At 39.0% G+C, this 20,073-nt stretch overlaps 1 protein-coding gene and 1 long non-coding RNA gene across 14 annotated transcripts in view; one reads left to right on the top strand and one right to left on the bottom strand.

Moving 5' to 3' along the window:
• Positions 1-20,073, top strand: part of LOC126852612 (uncharacterized) — a 268,456-nt gene that overhangs the window by 103,263 nt on the left and 145,120 nt on the right. Inside the window, exon 1 of one of the 7 annotated variants that reach the window (XR_007687848.1) lies at positions 18,417-18,440. The exons of the other annotated variants lie outside the window; for them this stretch is intronic. This is a non-coding gene — a long non-coding RNA (uncharacterized LOC126852612). Of the gene's footprint in view, positions 1-18,416; positions 18,441-20,073 lie in introns of those variants that run through there. 7 annotated transcript variants of the gene reach the window in all.
• The window catches only part of LOC126852534 (growth factor receptor-bound protein 14-like), a 293,126-nt gene continuing 274,900 nt past the window's right edge, over positions 1,848-20,073 (bottom strand). For all 7 annotated transcript variants that reach the window (XM_050597430.1, XM_050597431.1, XM_050597433.1 and 4 more), the window contains exons 11-13: positions 9,445-9,713; positions 5,937-6,030; positions 1,848-5,519 (exon numbers count right to left, since the gene is read on the bottom strand). In XM_050597430.1, coding sequence (XP_050453387.1) covers positions 5,250-5,519; positions 5,937-6,030; positions 9,445-9,713 — 633 coding nt within the window. In that variant the 3' untranslated portion in view covers positions 1,848-5,249. The remainder of the gene's footprint in view (positions 5,520-5,936; positions 6,031-9,444; positions 9,714-20,073) is intronic.

The raw sequence follows: 20,073 nt of genomic DNA, 5'->3' as shown, positions 1-20,073 counted from the left end.
CTTTTTTATTTTTATTTTTTTTTTTTCATTTGTTCGATCTGCCTCCATCTCGAGCGAGTTTGTCCCGGCTGAAACGTTCCCGTGAGAATACAATATTAAAGAACTGGCCTATTTTCGGTGCATGAATGCATATTCGCTGACCACAGGTACTTAAGGTTGTCACACCTATGGTTCCTGCAATCGTTGAAAATGCCCCGGCGATTGTCCATTGACGGAACATTAGTTCCTTTGATTATCTCGGCACGAATCGTTGGGTAAAATTAATTACTTTATTAATTATTAATTAATATTTTTTTTATTAATTAATTTATAATTAATTGAGTAGAATAAAACGAGTCGGTAAAATAATTATAAAGTATAAATTTTTCAGAAAAAACGTGATATCTAATCAATCTTAATTTTGTTTTTCAAATACAATTATTATATAATTTTTTAGTATCCAATTATTTTTTTATATGAAAGTTTAGATTAAGAATATCCAAAGGAATCAAAATTTTTATAAATAAATACTAATGATGACATTATATTCAATACCCGACGACTCATACGTCACAACTGACTATATTTGGATCATTCCCTTATAAGGGTGTAGTAAGAGTAATTTTTCAACTATAGCAATCATACATACACTCTCTCTTTCACTCTAACGCGCATTTGTTTGCGGTGCACGTCCGTCGTGAATCGAGCAAACGCAAGATCGCGATTGATTTTATTTATTATTATTATTATTATTAAAATTGTAATTTGTGATCAGCGAACGAGAAGCGCATGATAGTAGATTTAATATATATATTTTTTGGACGTGATGGCGAGAGAAAAATCTTCGCGTTAAGACTCATATTTTTTCTCATCACGAGACGATTCCGTTAATGCTTCATTAATAGGACTAGTGAGTAGTTTAGTTTTTATACCCGAGTATCCACCCTCGTTCGCGAAAAAAGCTTCTCGCTCTTAAAATCGCTCGCAATAAAAAATTTTAATTTAAAAAAAATTGACATTAAAACTCACCACATTGAGAGTTTAAATTTGTTGGAATGAAAATTTTATCCATCCAGCGATTTTGAGACTCACTTTATAATGATGAAATATAAAAAATGTGTATATAAAAAAATTGTGTCTTTAGAATCTACAATAAATTAAATAATAATTGTAACAATATCGAGAACAATCTCGAAAAAAAATAAAAGCCATTCACACACACATCTCTCGCTTTTTCTCCCATCGGAATACACCGTCGATAGATAAGTAATCGCGATGGTGATATACATAATTATCGTATTACACGTATATGTTCTACGATTAAGCTGCCTTTGCACGTTGTAAATTGCATGAGAGAGCAACAGCAAAAAGCCTGGCCGGAACTTGTACGTTTACAGTCGTTTGTTTTTTTTTTTTTTCCTTCCTCGATTTTAGGCTTCCACTAAATATATGTTCGTTCGGATCTTCATCTCTCGCTCGGTCAGCAAACTCAAATTTAATCTGCGTACCGCTTTTATGTATACAATCGAACTCGTGCGATTGATTGAGTTTGAGCCAACATAGAGTCGAACTCTGCGTCGAAATATTCGCATGTCAGAGTATAATGTGAGTTTCATCAACGTCTGCGGGTAATTCGATCGGATACGCAAGCATGAGTTTGGTTCCTTGTGACAACGTATTTCAAGTTATGGCCATAGCTTGTACAAAAAAGAAAGGCAAAATAATCTCTCGAGGGGGGATAGACGGATAAAATACATAATTAAGTTACGAATAATATAACACTTAGTAATTAAAATACGAGATATTAAAATATAATATACTAACGAAACAAAACATACTGTCCGGGGATAGAAATAAAAACACAATAATAAACGTTCCGTTACCTGATCATTTTATTGTTCTTAACAGACGTCGATGAAATTCGCACAGGACTAATTTGCGTTCTCTTATTTAGGTTCAGTCTTGACAGACCACTGCGTTTGCCGTATTAATTCGTGACTACATTAATACAAAATATATTTTATTATAATTTATGTAGTTAATTAATCATCATAATAATATTTATAGCTTCTTTTACGCTGGTGGCCACGAGCAACTCGGCGTTTGTCTCGTTTTCCGTTCGGTTCTCGTGAGAGGAAAGATGGAGGATGTTTTCGCGCGGTGTCGACTTGAAGAATCAAGATTGATTAACCGCTATCAAAGTTGATTTTCAAATTGTCGACGGGCCGCGGATAGACGGGATGATCGGGATAGGGAGTGGCGGGATTTTGGCCTAAATAGACATATTTACACGAAAGGCCGAAAGGACAATTTCTTTTCTCGCGCGATAAGCGTATTCCAAGAGGTAATTTCGTTAATTCGACTTTAACTTGAATTTCGTGGAGGATGGAGGAACTTCACGCGAACGGCTCGGGGATGAACGCCGCGTTTGGCGGACCACCGTTCTACAGAAGATTGTTTTTTTTTTCTTTTTTTCCTTTTTTTTCATACCCATTCACGAAGAATTTGTTATCCTAATATTTAGTTCTATAAAGCGCTACTATTCTAAAATTTAATGCGATTTGTGTCAGTGTTTCTTGTGTGTGTGTGTATGTATGTGTTAATTGTAGTGTGTTACATATCTGTATAAGATCTGCACTTCTTCGAATTACTCAAAAAGTACCACTTGAAGAGACGACGCGTAGGCGCTACGTTCGACTTTTCAAATAAATACGTAATCGATGAAAAAATATATTATTAAAAAGTAGGTACGAATATAAGGGGCAAGGGCTTGGTACTGTTCCTTTCGTGACGAATCGTAATACATTGCGTAAATAATTTCTATCGCGTCCATACCCTGCACACTCCACAGCTTCTACCGATTCGCTTTTTTTTTTATATCTTATATGACTTACACATATTATTATTCGAAAAAACATTACGTTAAAAACTTTTGTATTATAAATCTCTAGAATGCACGACAACGTTCGCATCCGGTGACGCTACACCCACGAACTTCGCACCATCGATTTTTTCCGCGATCGATAGTAATATATATATATATATATATATATATATCCCGAATACAAAATTAAATTGCATAATTTAGAACATGCATATACATATGTATGTATTTTTTTGTATTTAAATATACCTCTCTCTTTCTCTCTCTTGTATTTTATCGCGTGACCAATCTCGTCTTCGCACAACTTCTTTTTCATTTTTCTCTTCATACACATTGTACATATACATGTCGTTTTTTTTCACACTCTATCTCATTCATTCTCTCTTGTTCTCTTATTTCAAAATGTTACGCTTTCTTAGTACAGTTTTATGTAATAATTAATTGAACCTTCCCGAATTCATATTACATACCAACAAATGCCTCACGCAACTGAAACATCTGTAAAATATGAGATCATATCTGCCAAGGGACACGCTTCCATATCTTTTGGCGCGCGTTGCAATACCACAAGAATCTGCGAGCGTGTCCTCGGCCCTCAACGTTGAGGATCCTTACACTAATTGTATTGTATTTCTTAGATTCATTAATGTTATATATGTATGCTGCTTCTCCCCTACTTCGTATCGCGGGGAGAATTCGCGTCGCGTTTCGGTTTATCGCAAATTGTAATAAAAATTTTGCAAACAAGACGCAAGACACCTCTACGAAAAAACTTATGTCTTCCCTCTTGTCTCGTTTAATTTTGAACACCTTGGACTCGGGAACCATGAATCTCAACACTATTGTTTCCAAGTAATCTTGTCTGACACAACCTTACAGCTAATGAACGGAATACGCGGACGCTTCACACCTCTTTTCTCTCCCTTATTTTGGCCGATTCTTCTCTTTCGCCGTTTAAACTCGTCGTCGTCGTCGTCGTCGTTAGGCGACAAAGTCGTGTGGTAGCCAGTCGCACGATTGACTCTGTCGCGCATTCTCTTCGGGTAAACGAAAAAAACAGAAGAGACGCTCGATACGCACGATGCGCGCCAAAGAAAATATAAAAAAAAAAGAAAAGAATGGAAGATGAGAAGATCACGTGTCACTTCTATTGCATCTTTCTCTTTCTCTCTCTCTCTCTCTCTCTCTCTCTCTCTCTCTCTCTGTCTCATGCACACACACACGCGCGCTCGTGACATGCATACGTGGAAAGATCAAACTTTGTATTCCTCTTATATTGCTAATTCATTATGATATAGTACCAACTATATCGTACTCCATGACAACACTTACCTAGCCACTTTCTTTCTCTCGCATCCAAATAATTCACATCACGCATCATTATGCATACATACACGTGCGCGCGATCGCGCGCCTTTCCCTTCTTCATACTGAATAACTTTGCGAATGACAATGTCGTCGCGCGCGATTAGTAATCTAGTCATACGCGCCATGTTTGTGCAAACGTGGACATGTAGTAAATGGAAAGGAAAAAAAAAATGGGAAAAACGAATACGTGATGCTTCTTTGATCGTCTAGACGCGCTTATCGCTGAAAATCTTAAGTGAAAAGATAACGAAAAGGGAAAAGGGTCTTTGGAGAAGTCTAGACGACAAGATGGATCCTTTATTACACGACGACTAACACAGTAATGTACGATTAAAAACATCGAAGAGGTTTTTTCGTTACCGTGCGAGGATCGCTGTCGGCGGATATCGCGCCGCGCCGCTACTCTGGACATTATCCGTGTGAGTAGAACAACAGAATGAACGTGAAAAATCAAAGTAAAAATAAAACTTCTCGTACCACAGCGATCCTACGCTTTTTTTTCTCGCGGCGATCATATCTCCTTTGTTTATTATCTCGCGCCCAAAAATTGGTCATTCTTTTGCACGGGGTCAGCCGACCCAGTGACGTTACACACACACACGCTGCGCTGCTTATTAAAACAAATCGCGATCAGAGGATGATGCTCAAGCCGCACAGCCTCTCTCTTCTTTTATCTCACTCCTGTTTGTCTTCGCAACAAGACAACCGTCTTCCTTTTTCATGCGAGCTCGAATATCGTCCTGCTACTATTCCGATCGCGCTACAAATCCCATTTGTTATAACTGCAAAGACATAGGCTCCAGCAACCCGACCGTGTCGCGCGGACGTCGTCGCGGTTTCCGTTGTCGTCATCACTACCATTGTTATCGTTCCCCAGGTGCTTGTTGTTGTTGTTACTGCTACGATGCACCATCACGATGTTGTCGGTGATGGGGACGAGGGGTCCGTTGGTGGTGACGCAAACGGTCGGCAGACGATCGCCGTCAATAACACTGACGGGTCGCTGGCTGTCCTATACTCATATGCTGTTCGGTTTGCCGCACGGCTCGGCGACCTTGTCGATGCTGTTGACTCGCTGGCTGCTGCCCTCAGGCGGTGATGGCGAGGCACCGCCGTCCTCCGGCTTGTGCAGCGGCGGCTTCACCCCGTTCTGCACGTAGTGGGTCAACCGGGTGGGCAGCGAGCCCGCGTTCAGCTGATAAAACTCGACCAGCTGTAGCAAGTCGTAGAACTTGGTCGCCCCCTTGTCGAGAGTGTATAACCAGCAGTTGCGACGTTCGTCAAAAATCTAAAAGGAAAAATTTGATCGTCGTGAAAACGTTGATGAGGTTGACGTTTTCAAGCGAAATGATGTTTGAAAGATATTACGATATCGTTTAAAAGGCGCGCTTGGAATAAGAATTTATAAGGAAACTAGAAAGCTAAAGATAGAAAATTATATCTCAAACTGTTATCAAATTTATCGCTTTAAATAACACTGATGATAAGGAAATACAGTTTAATATGGATTTATTTGAGAGATTTTTATAGCAAAAAATCAGTAAATTTTTTAACTTTTTGTCATCACGAATTACAATTGCAGCGGCTTCGACTTTAAAGAACGAAGAAACTTTTCTGCATTTAATTGCCGCGAAATTTTCGATTAGAAAAAATATTAAGATTGATTTGACTTGTCGCTAATTATCGATTACATGTAGATACTTACGGGTTGAATTTGCGCGTGAAAGACCTTGTCGTTGTACTTGTAGGTCAGAACGAAGGCTCCCGGGTTGCTTTTGCTCTCTCTGACCAGAAACACGCTGCAAACAATATAAAACAGAACGTTTCGTGAGAATTCGTGGCGAATGTTAACACAGATGTTATCGAATTAATTGATCAAGTTCAATTTATTTCACATTAAGCTTATCTCTCACGATCGCAGTCGCGATAACAATTTGAATAGCAATCAAAATAAATAATTGATATTGTTATACTATATAAGATATAAGTATATAAGGTGACATACATTCATAAAGATTGCATTGTCACGCGAACACATTGTTATATGCAATAATTTTCAATGACAGCTTTCTAGAAACATCCAAGTGTGCTGCATATACGGGAGCCGTAGAAAAAAAGATTAAAAATTGCTGAAACAAAGGATATCTGAATACGGGACTAGTCGGCAGAAGAGATGGCCGCTTTTTTGTTACATGCCGGCCTGCAGCGGGTGTTAGATGTTTGATATCAGGAAGGACATACACAAACCTGGCTTATCCAGGGTGTATCGCGATATAAATTAGTATGATCGTAAAAGGCAGCAGGACGAGCGAAACGGTTAAAAAGAAACAGTAGTAGCGAAGGGGAGAGAAGGGATGGAGGTCAGGGGATGTAACGACGACAGGACCGACCGGTCGGTCACGAAGCAGGTTGGCTGTTGCTGCTGCAGCGAAAGAGAGAGAGAGTCGCATCGTAAAACGCTCGCAACGCGGCCACGCGATCATAAAATTCTGGAAGCAAGTGGAAGAAGCGATACCCTTTTTTCTTCCTTTTATACCGAGAAATCCCGTTACCGAAAGGAATAACGTCCTTTCGATAAAATGTTATCCAAACTCTCCCTGGATTGCTCCCTTTTCAAAATTAAGATACATAGATGGGATTCATTTTTATTTACCCCATTTCGTGAATCGAGGAGAGAGGTGTTTATCAAGTTATCTTGACTATCATAAAATCTAGTAACCCCTTAGCGCGAAAAATCAAAGATGCGCTCATTTTATCGCTTTTTATCCATGATGAAAAAAGCGCAATCCTGATGGTTTTTAATCATCTCGCCCGTATTATTCATATACAGCGGCGGTGATGTTTGCTAATGTCTGGCATCGCCTTCCATCAACCCTAATGCTCGCCCAATAGAATATTCATGCGAATACTCCGCGTCCGCCAAGCAAGCAGATAACACACCGAGTAGGTAGTTCCAGCTACGGAACGGTAATGTCCAAGGACTATCCCGAGTTAGGATAACGACGTTACAGTTCCGTACAATACAAAGGAGCCCGTCCATCGGTGGGATGTAGATGGTCTCCTCTATCTCTCGAGCTAACTCGCACATCGAGAGAGAGAGAGAGAGACAAAGGACGATTTAGTAAACAATGTTTGGGGTGAAATCGATTAGAATGTTTTTTTGCGCGTCTAATGACAACGATAACGATGATCGCGACGGGAGAAAAAAAAAAAAAAAAATTCTTTGATTCTCTCTCTCCATTTCTTTTCTTCTCTTCTTTTGTCGGGAGAAAGAGAGAAAGAACGAGGAAGAGAATACGGCGAGAAGGCGGCGAGGTGGGTACGATCGAGAGATTATGCAAATTTATGCAAGGGCCCCCTGAACGAACGTAAAACCCGGAGACAACTACGTGATCTCCGAGCACTCAATTACCCGGAGCTAAGCGCGACGAGATAGATGGAGAGACTCGTTAATTAACCATTTATCCGCGATTGCCGACGCTGGTGCGCCGAATAAAAGATGAGATCGAGGAACATACGCATACATATAGAGAAAGAGATAAGGGGATAAGGAGATAGGATGTCCGAGAAACTAATAATAGTAATATCGGCAAAATGCCGCTGATCGCTCGGGTCGAGACAGGAGGTCATCGATAGATGATCAACGTCAATTCGAGAATGCAAGACCTCAAGACTCATTAGCTCGAATTGTTGAATTAATACAAGTTATTTACTTGCATTATGTTTATAATTTTCAGATTTTCCTTTTTCCTAATCCTCGCACAAATATTATCTCATATATTAATATTTCTCATTTATTAATCATATTAATTTATTATTTAATCAATAAATGTCTACATTACTCTTAGCATCCAGTTACGCTTTCGCTCCGTTAGTAACGCACCCAGAAGAGCAATGTCCCATCTCAAGAGTGACGAATATAATGAAATCTAATTTAGGATATTAATAATTTCTAACGTTTCAAGGGCGTGTCTACACTCGTGTAACGCTCGCTGGGATTATCGGGTCAATACGGGTTAAATGCGAAGGTCAATGCGGTCGCGCTGACGAATTCGGACGAGGCGGTACAGTTAAAGGCAACAAGAGGCAAAAAAAAAGGGGGCACAGAGGAAATGAGAGGAGGCGAAAGAAGAAAAAAAAAAGATTTATTATGCTCGGACTAAATCCATTTAAAACATAATATGAAGCTATAATTATTACGAAAAATAGCGGCTCGAGTTTCATATTTTCCTAATCCCTTTTTCCGCATTTTTATACGTGAGCTTAATGTAATAATCTTGATTGTAATTTTTTTCTTTTCTCAGGATTAAAAAAAAATACGCACGTATTATTATTTAAATGCGATACATCGTGCTTAAGCGAATACAGAATTAGTTGGGCAACCGCAAGCGTTGCCATTGAAATTCAAATGCGTGAGCGACCACAAGTAGATTAGCAAATAATGCGATATTAGCAGAGAAAGAGAGAAAGACGAGAAGTAGAGGTGGGCGAAAGAAACGAGTTGCTCGATAGGAATTCATCGTGATTTACGATCGCTCGTAATAATCGCGATGAGGGTTACGTAAGCGCCGGTCAGGCGTGTCGTTGTCGGCATCTTTCGAGGTCGTAACTCTCAACCGGTTCGAGGCGGACCCTCTCTCGTCCCGATGATGACGGTTATCATCGCTGGCATCGATGCGATCGGGATTTTGGGGAGAGAGGAAGGGGCGTATATTTTTCGATACCGCATTTGTAACCCGCACGATGATACTCTATCGATCATCGGGATCGAGCAGCTTGTCGAGAAGAAACGATCTAACTTCGAGAAAACAGCTTTGACATAATTACGGTCGAGGATTCTATAATCTGATGGAAATTAAAGAAAATTTTATCTTTCGTTATTGTTATATTTTTAGGATAATTTCAAGTAGAGCCGATCATATAGTGGAAGTTCGATAAAAAAGATCATATCTTGTCATATCGCGCTCGTTTTTTTTTTTCATTTTTTTTTAAATTCCTTTTTTTTAAACTTTGTTTCTTAATTTTATACAAATTTATTCTTCAATAAGTAAAAGTGTGAGTAAAAATTTAAATCTACAATTTAAATCAATTTACATCTGACACAATTAAGTCAAATTCTTTAAGAATAAAATTGACGTAAAATAAATGCAAAGACTTTTCACTTACAGCTAATTAGTTCATATTAAAAAAAAAAGAAAAAAAATACAACTTACCCATCGACACTACCGTGATCCCTTATGATGGCCGCCGCGACATCCCTCTTGAGACCGCCGTGAAACCAAGGTTGAAGAACGTGTATGCCACCGTCGAGACCGTGCAGCCTCATCATAGCGCAACCCGGTGGCGTACGGGAGAATGGTCGCCATCTCCGTCGCCAAATCATACCCTCGTTCTCGGCTATGTCCTTAGCTTCCTTGGGATCCTCGACTATCCTGCCCACACTACCGGTAAAATCCATCGCCACGCGGGATCGTATCGATTCCTGGGTAAAGAGAAAGGATCATTCATAAATATTCGTCCTCGGAAATTAAAGCTCGAATTAAGCTTCCGCTTAAATGTAATGTTCATTTCAAATTAATTGAGAAAGGTAAGAGAAAATTTTTATTTAAAGAAAAAGGAGTATTATAATCTTTCGGAGAAGTGTTTATCATGCAAATGTATTATACAGGGTGGTTCTAAATAAATGCGAAAAATTTAACAATCCTTTTCTGAGGAGTTATGTTTCGCCAAAGAGAAACGATTATTTCCAATATTATTATTTTATTTTATTTTTTTTCCAACATTTACTATAATTTAGTTTTGTTTACTTTTTTAAATTTAAATTTCAACTTTTGGTAAAAATCTATATCATTTAATACCTGCTGTGCATGATAATATAATTTTTTTCTTGAAAATTATTGATTTTAGGAAAAAAATAAAAGGAAAAAAAGTTAAAAAAGTTTTTAAAGAAATCAAGCTTTCTAACGCATTTTTTTAGATAGTCACACTCTGGCTTCTTAAAAAGTTTTAATAAAAAGTTGAATAGAGATTGCTAGTTTCATTCCCTTATAACGATACGGGTGGATTAAAAAAAAAAAATATTAATTAGCATCCTTTTTACTAGTCCACCGAAAAATGTCCCCCAAATTTCATTTTTTTAACTTCAAAATTTGAGAAAAAAAAAATGTAATTCTCACCTCCTTTGGAATATAACTTCTCAGGGAGGGATATTGCAGTGTGTATATGTAAGATTGCCCTTAATTTTTGACAAAGAATCATCTCCTAAAATTTTTCGCACTTATTTAGAATCATCCTGTATAATGTTCCAGCCAAAAGTGTAATACATCTAAATTTTGCTCAATGATCCTAGGATAAACACGTCTATCTATAACTCGAGGATAAACGCGAGTTTTGACGTTGTTCATCTCTGATAAAAGCGGAAGCTCGTCCTTCACGCGATGAAGGGAGAGCCGTTTCCGGGCTGCCACCGAACACTTTTATTTGGGATTAGAAACGCGGGTAGTTTTCAGTACGGTAAATAACTCGTCTTGCAGAAACGCGGAAAAGAGAGAGAGAGAGAAGTGAATTCTTTTCCTGTTTCCCTCTCTTTTTTCGGTGACCCACGGCGAATAAACTGCGCCTCGCAAATCTCTCGTGAAATTATGGCTCGGATGTTATACAGCTGGTAAAAATCGCGAACGATAACTCATAACCGCCCGCGTGTTCCGGTAATAATTTTATCCGCGGACTCTTCTTTCCGCAAATTCCGCGATTCGGCGATCGACGATAAAGAACGTCGAAATGAGCCACCGTATCATGCTGAGATGATCGAGATAGCTCGAGAGAGAGAGACACCTTCATAATTTAGAGCGCCTTAATTTAGTATAATTGTGACGTGTATTGTATGTTTACAATTCGCAATTTCACCGATGTATCCTAAAATCATACTCATCAAACAAAAGTTTAAGTATTAGAAATTGATGGTATAAACACACCTGCCAAACACCTGGTTCCACATTATCGATTAGAGCGATAAGTACACACACACACACACACACACGCACACGCACACGCACACGCACACGCACACACACACACACACACATATATATCGACATTTCAAATAAATCCGAAATATATTTAAACGCTAAGGTACTGAAAGACCGATGTTTGAGCTATGTCCCGAGGAATAATTTGAACCCTCATATGAGTAAGCCCCTCTCGCTCTTTAGGTTCCTGATAACGAGCAAAAAACCGGAGCGCACGTAGTGGATTAGTCGGTTGTTAAAATAAATAGACGCTCGCGGCGCAAGTACCTCCGGGGGAGAGAAATACGGGAAAGAGAAAGAAAGATAGAGAGAGAGAGAGAGAGAGAGAGAGAGAGAGAGAGAGAGAGAGAGAGAGAGAGAGAGAGAGATTGAGAGAAAGGGCTCGGAGTTTCTCATCAGCGAATTATCGTGGAGCGAGAATTCGAGGGTGCTTTCGGGAACCCCGCCGGAGACTAGAAAAGCCGGTACGGCGCTCAGCTATAACAACGATCGATGTTCAACTAGGCTGTTTCCAGTTTCGGCTTCCCTCTTGCTCTTCAAAGAGAGAGAGAGAGAGAGAGAGAGAGAGAGAGAGAGAGAGAGATGGAGAAAGAAGATAGGCTTTCGTCTTAGCGTGGCCTTGACATCGCTATCAAAGTCTATCATGACCCGATATCGTGGCGATTTAGAAATTATTCTTTCCAATATATAAGATGTTAAAAAAAAAGAGTCACATATTTTGAGAGCAGGTAATATTGATCAAAATAAGGAAAAAAATTGTATTAACATTTGGATCCTATAATTATAATAATATCTTCGAAGATATAGGCTTATCTTTCTTTCTTTTAGTTCTTTGTCCTTCTCTTATTAGCTTTCTGTCACCTCTACAATGCAGCTCTTATTTTTCAATGCACTTCTTATATTTTTCTGTATTAATTTTTCTCAAAAAGAATTTTAATTCCAGATTGATAAAATATTCGCTTACCCTATTAAATTTAATGAGCAATAAAAAGAGGTGAAAATGTTATAGGGATAGCGGGAGATTTTAATAACAGTGCGTATCACAAATTTCCGCAGGTAAATTGATTTTTAAACGATGCATCGAGTGACATAAGGGCGATCGTTTAGCAACTTTGACGAGCGTAAACCGAGAACCAATCCAAGTCCGGCCGCGTGTATATAATATTTTAAGGGATGCCCGATGAGCGAAGTTAACACGCTGCGGGCTTCCCGGGTTTTGAGCGAGTTTACAACTTCCGGCCTAACTTCGTCGGTTTGAACATATACAGTGAAGAAAACGACCGCGAGAAAGAGAGAGAGAGAGAGAGAGAGAGAGAGAGAGAGAGAGAGCTTTGCCGCTCGGCCAGGCTTCCTCATCGTGTTTTATCGTTATTGCAAGCTCCTTCGAAGTTTACGATTCTGTGCGGCGGATAACGTTCTCCGTCTCCTCCTCATCAACCCCGGCCCCCTCCTCCCCCTCGTTGTTCGATCAACTTCCACCCCGTTTCGCTAGCCGTCGAAAATGACACGTCCAGGTAGCACCATTACCACCATCGCCTTATCCCGCGTTTCTCCTCGTAAAGAAATTTCGTTACGTTGCTTATAGAAAGTCGATGTCGTAATTTTACGTCGTGGAGACATAAAAATCCTTAATATACATTACAATGTCTTCGTTTTCTTGTTAAAAAATATGCCGGTTAAAATTTTGGTGTTAAATATTTAAATTATTGAAAAAAAAATAACACACAATGTGTACGTATTTTTAAACAATAGAATGATATGTTCTGTATAATTAGTGGCAGAGTTTATCTGTTAAAATTTGCAGAAAAGAACGTTGGTTTTATTCCACAATAGGAATGGGAGCGACTACAGACCCTCAATAACTTTTTTTTTTTTTTTTTTTTTTTTTAAATAATTTCATCGTTAAAAATATGTTGATTTTATGTAAAATTTATTTCAAATTACTATGAAGTTTGCATTCATTTTGTGTTGAAATATTTACACAGTATTAGAGTGTCACCATTTAACATATTCCATATCATGTTAAATTAATCCTAAAATTTCTGTGGACCGTTTTGGAACACGCGATATATGTACGCTAAATTTAAGCCAAATTTTTCAACTCTGTTCGCACAACCAGATTTCGATATTAAACGCCTCGATAATTAAGCCAAAATTAAATTCTGTTAAAATTTGTTTGAAAATCACTGTTGAGATGAAATTTTGCATTTTAAATGTATCTCTAAAGCGCTTTATATATAAACATTTCATTTATGAAAAATATCTCCCGTTAACACATTTAATATTATTAGCAACTAAGTTATGCGATGACTTTGTCTTTGCGGAATTGTCATTAAAAAAAAAAATATAATTTTGTAATCTGTAACCAAGAATGATCGAAATAAGGCAGCTAGGATGAGCTCATTATTAAGTACACCATCTTACTTGATTTCATGTTGATTCGCAACTACTCCGGTATCATTCCTGCTCCAGATCCTCGAGATTACCGTTTTCCCTTCGTAACAACGTTACGCTATCTCGCGAAATCGCCGGCTTTTCGTGCGTAAACATTCTCCTCATCCGCGTATCGCACCATCGCCTCGCGCATTATTTCGCTTTACGGCATTTTAAATTGTCGCTGATATAACGGTGATATTATGAAATTGCGAGGTGATATCGCGACGACGCGATATGTATATGTACAGGGTGTCCGTCCATAAATGTCCGAGGAAATATCTCAGAACCGATTGACGTTACAAGAAAGTTTAATGAGAGAAATTGACACAGTTTTTAGTCCGCCATAAAGCACATGTAAAATAATTTTGTTTTACTCAATCTTTTTAAATTATGAAGGTTATCATTGTTTTTTTTTTTTTTTTAAATAAAACCCCTTATTTTTTATTGCATATTTTTATAGCCCTTCTTTGAGATTTTTAAAAACACTATAATAAAGTATTTGTTTCATTAAATATTTTTCGACTTATTTTATATCTTAATCTGACATATTTTAATATAAAACATGAAATATTTCGTAAAATATTTACTTTTCAATAATCCTGCAATAATACTTTTATGAACAGAATAATGAGACAAATCAATTGGTATAAAAAATAATTGTTTTTAAGACAAAGTATGTAATTATTTACAATGTATTTTTTTTTCGGACATTTTGGACGAACACCCTGTATATGCGTCCCTTTTGAATATCGCTTGTGTGCGCCACCAGCGATTGGATTTCCCTTCGCTCTCTCTCTCCTCCGAATGTTCCGTTCCCGCGGCATTTCGCGACTCCCTCGTTATCGTAGATGCCTAACGTTGTTTTACGACCGATAAAAGCATCCCTCTTCCCTTGTCTGCCGGTGGCGTATCGTTTTTACCCGAACCTGGCTGGGGCGTAGTGTCTGTTAAACACTTATGTGCTCGAGAAATCATTGAATTCGCGTATAAACAGCATATGCATTAAGTACTTGAATATTATAAAACGATATACATAATCGCAAATAAAAATAATTTTGACATTAAATTTTTTATTTATCAGTCAAAAAAAAAAAAAATACTGTAGAGAAAGTAACTGGTTTTCTATGTTAAATATTTTTTGGTTCGCTTCTTTTTTTTTTTTATATCATCATCGCGTTAATAGATACTCTATTTATAAAGGTCCTGGTCTCTCTGAGATAAATCATGCGATTAGCGGACGAATCTACATTTTTTCAATTTGAGATTTTGACTCAAATATAAGAAGCCCGATAGTCGCCGGATAAAAACGTATCAACCGATCAATAATCACTCCTTCCGCATGTTACTGGGCTACTATCTCGCCTCGTGACCGATAACGTAATGCGCCGAGAGATCGCTCTCACGAACCATTAGACGAGCGATTACGAAAAAGCAAGATTGCTATAAACGACATATACAAAAATGAAAAAAAAATATGCAATCAAATTAAAAGGATCTAATCGGTAAAAATTAGATTTGCGATATCGGAGATATTTCGTCACATAAAATAATTCATTTATATGCATGACAATATTGTCAGACAACGATCTGTGTCGGGCTTCCGTGAGTGTCGCGGGTTCCTCTGATGTGAGTAGCGGGGTCAACCACGGTCGAAGTGAAGAAAAGGGGGAGGAAGTGGGAGAAGTTGCACATGGAGACCCGCGGCTACTCTTATCGACCCGGACTCACGCGCTATCGATTTCCAGGTGACCAGGCCCTACCGCTATCGGCCACGTGGTTGCGCGACCGCAGAGATAAAAAGAGATTCCTTTTTTAAAACGGGAACGTACGCGCGAGAGAAAACTTTCGCGTCGATTTCCATTATACATATTTACTCGGGAAAACATCGGGAGACACGTGGAGAAGTGCTTTATTGATGTTGGATACGCTATTTCCGGTATAGTATACCACGGAAGGTTTTTATCGCTACGTCATTCTTTGTCTCTCCCCCTCGTCTCATCGAGCGACGCCAGAGACGGCTAATATTTTGCAGAAATAAAAAGAAGCAGCGCGACGCTTCCACATTTATTTATAAAAACTTAATCCGACGATATTCTTCTATGCTTGCATCATGATTTTTAACTTGATATTTTGCACGATTGAAAATTTCCAACGGTTTTTTTTTTTTCAATTTGTAAATGTCAGACATTTTAAAATTGTCAAAGTGTGTAAAAATTTGAAACTATATGATTTTTTGAGAACAATAAGATGTTATTTTACGTCATGGGAATATTTAAAATTTAGCTACTACAAGAGATTCAAAAGAATTCTATCATGAAATGCGATTTCACTTAAAAATTTAATATATAATTACAAAAAAAATTATTTATGTACAAAAAAAAATTTATTTCAAAAAATGTTTAAGTGTAAAAAAACTCAATTTTCTTTTTATGAACAAAATATAATTATTCTTTGCACGAGAAATACATTTCTACGAAAAGAATCCCCTCGGAAATGATACCATTAATTCGTCGATCAAATTTGCAAAATCTGTTTGTTAATGTTTGATTAATGGCAAGCAGCAGAAATCGCGATTGCGAAGAAATTCGTGGGACAGGATTGACAACCCCTGACAAGCCTGTTGCTAAGCATTCATCAACTGTCCCCGTGCAGGGTCGAGTAGTCAAGAAACGAACGAACGAACATGGGGCCTGCCTCGCTTCGCCACCGATCGACGCTATTGCGCATGCCGCTCTTTGTCTCCCTCACCCCCTCGCATCGCGATGCCCCTTCCCAACCCTCCCCTCCTCTATGTCTTTATCCTGCATCCCTGCTCGTGCCCCGATACGAGTCGCCATAGTTCGAAATCGCCTCCCGGTAGAGTACCGTGAAAAAAGAGGACACTGACAGATAACCATCTGATTTCAACTACTGTCAATGTATGTAATATTCGCAAATCTCATACGCTTCCCATTATTTTTAGAAAACTCGTCGAATCTCTAGAGCAAAGAAAAAAAAAAAAAATCTTAATGAATCTTTTTCGCTCGTGTTGCCGATGTCACGTTTCAAGGGTCAACACTATCCTTGAGAGTTACAGCCGCTGGTGCTGTATCGGAAAATATCGGAGAAAAGTATTTTTCATAGGAAAGTTTCGTAATAAAAAAAAAGTACTCTAAAAGGACGCTCGCAAATTAACAAAGTTTTTCTCCATCAGGGACGTTTTTTTATCTCTAAACTCGAACATTAGCGCGAACGAGAAATGTGCCGAGATTATTTTATTAGGCAAACTAGGAATCATCAAAACTGGGAGACATCATCCTAAACTGCTCGTGGATGAAAGTGAGAAAAATACGGGATGAAATGACAGTGCGACAATCTTACGATTACATCTCGAATAATTTATCTGACCCGAAGAGAGAGAGAGAGAGAGAGAGAGAGAGAGAGAGAGAGAGAGACGAGAGACTCGAAGCTAGACGACAGCTTCCGACATCGGCCGTCGCGCTAGCTTACGACATCCCTACTCGGGGGATGTTACACAACAGTCTTTCGCCGCCGGCAGTCGTACGACTGCACAATGACGCACGTAGAGCAACTCGGTATTAATTGTCCGAGGTAATCGGACAAAGGCGAATTTACACTGTCACAATGCCATCCTCGTCGTCGTCGTCGTCGTCGTCACGGTGCAGCTTTCGCGAACCGCTCTCATGCCGCTCATTGCGGAAGACACACACAGCAGGAGAAGAGGAGACGTCCTCCTAAATTGCATCGGATACGCTCGGTCTCAGATAGCAGTCGACCGGTAGTTTAGATAGACGTTAATTGTGCCCGGCGATTCGCTTGGGAACACGTCCGACGCAGAGGCAAAGAGAGAGAGAGAGAGAGAGAGAGAGAGAGAGAGAGAGAGGAGGGCGGGGGAAGAAAGGAAAGACGAAGTTGGTCCTGAAATAATGGTAGAACGGCCGTCCAACGACATTAGCCCGGTCACATCGTCGAACAAAGACAAATTACGCGGACGGCCGGTCCGTGCGGTTCCCCGGGCTTTTCAAGAGATCCCTATCGTGGCGCGTTGCGCAACCAGCCGGGCTATCCAGCCGGAGAGACCGATGATTGACGTAAAATTATGCAAAAACTGTCTGTCGTCCCGCACTCGAGCGGGAAGCGCGTTTCTTTCGCGTGGGGTGCTGCTTCTTCTCTTTATGGTAAACGTGGACAAAGAACTGAAGGCAAGAGCAGCCTGACATCATCCTGGCGATCAGTCGATGTACGAGAAAGAGCGGCCAGAAAAAGATTTTTTTTTTTTTTTTTTCGATAATTTATTAATTTCTAAAAAATATGTAGTATATGCTTAGAACAGCTTCAATGAAAAACACACTTATAGAAACTATATACCGGGCATTTCATTTTAATTTCCTCAGGCAAATAGTTCGAAATATATGGAAGATAATACGTACAAAAATTTTACAGCTTCAAAGGGGACATGGTATCATTGATTTGACCTTGGATAGTTGTTTGAAAGTCATGTAAAAATCATTAATCTCTTAAATTGAATCCTCATATTTAATTGCATTTTTTATAGCTTATCTTAAGAGCTTTTCAAAATACTATAATAAAGTATTCTTTCGTTAAATATTTTTTTACATATTAAGCTGATATATTTTGATATAAAATATAAAATATCTCATACAATATTTTCGATAATCCTACGTAATACTTTTATATACAAAATAAGATTAATTAATTGATGTAAAAAAAAAAAAAAAAAAATTGTTTCAAAAAAACATTAAATAATTACATACTCTTTTTTAAACAATTATTTTCCTTATACCAATTAATTTGTGATTCCCTCTCGGTGACTCTCATGCTGACGTGTATAATAAAATAATAAAAAAAAAAAAAATGAACATTATGCATCTTAAAATACTAATAAGCCAAGTTGCCTTTTCTTATCACGCCGTTAACTATAGCAGCCCTAGTCGAGTTAAATAATATTCCAACTTTACAGCGGCCGCAACAAGTAAGTTTCCCAACAACTTTTAAACAACCGTACCTACTTGTTAGGAGAAAGGAAGAAGGTGTATCGTGCAGGCTGCACGCTTAAAACGAGCGTCGGTCATTATGAGGGCATTTCAGATGTAGACCGATAACTTATGTGCAACCCTTGCCCACTCCGTCACCGACGTCGCGCGAGCGTATAATGCCTCGCGTGGGCGTGCACTGGTATTCAGATGCGTTCGATCTCTCGCATTCTCTCCGCGTGGTTGTACGTGCACGACGATTATGTGCAGCCGTGTCGCATGTGCGAGAGCAAAAGAGAGAGAGAGAGAGAGAGAGAGAGAGAGAGAGAGAGAGGAGGGTGGGGGAGGGAGGGAGGGAGGGAGCGAGAAGAGTGAAGATAAATAGGCTCGGTCGCGCCCGTGCAATTTAAATAATAAACGGCGTGTGCTCGAAGCGGTTTCGAAACCCGAGAAAAACCGGAGAAGCCCGTATCCGCGTCGCAATTACGTCGCTAATGCCGTGCCAAACTAATTTAATTCTCGCACTATTCACCTACGTTCGCTCGCCGTCGATTTGACGATTCATGACGTCGCGCGAGCGTGCGATAAGAATGATTTTACTTCGAGATTCCTCTACTTTCTCGATCAAATAGGCAATTTAATTTCGATATTTTAATTCTCCCGGATGTTAAATATAAATATTTCGTTTCCAAAAATACTCAAATACATTTTCCTTTTTTTTTTTTTCGTTAGAAATTTACAGGGATTTGCCTGTAGGCATGCACGCTAGAAGAGAAACAGCATCGCGATTAAAAGTATTCTTGGAATAAAACACGTTGAAAAAAAAATATTCTAGGCTTTCGTTCAGATTGAAAGAAGCGATGATGAGAGTCTCATGAAAATTTACACGACACGTTGAAAATGATAAGAAATTCGTGATGCTTGATGTCCCCAACAATTAAATCAATATTAATACACAAAGGCCATTTGAGCAAATTCGAACATTGTTCGATCGTTTCTTATCAAAGCTACCGATAATGCGAGTGAATCACGTGGACTTATATATTTAACGTGAAAAGTCTCTTTATCAATCAGTAAATAGCGTTCTAATGAAATACCACACCGATATGAAACAATATTGGCACGATATATCGGGCGTGATCGGGAAATTAGAAACGTATGGCCCTCGGATGAAGACACCTAACAAAAGTGCCTGTCTCTCGCAAAGTGCACTATCGCATCTCTCAACACACAGGCATCCTCGGCGGTAGCCGAGGGTGCGGGATGCGAAAATCTGAAGGACGCAACGCGAGAAGACGAATCGTGCACACAATGGGTTGTTGTGCCGCGTAAGTCCCACTTCGGGCTTCTCTCAGGGAGCTCGGAGCCTGAGCCGCACGATAGC

This window comes from Cataglyphis hispanica, chromosome 10 (assembly GCF_021464435.1).
Source record: "Cataglyphis hispanica isolate Lineage 1 chromosome 10, ULB_Chis1_1.0, whole genome shotgun sequence".
NCBI lineage: Eukaryota > Metazoa > Arthropoda > Insecta > Hymenoptera > Formicidae > Cataglyphis > Cataglyphis hispanica.
Note: the sequence above shows the minus strand (reverse complement) of the source record. Positions and strands in the feature narration are given on the sequence as shown.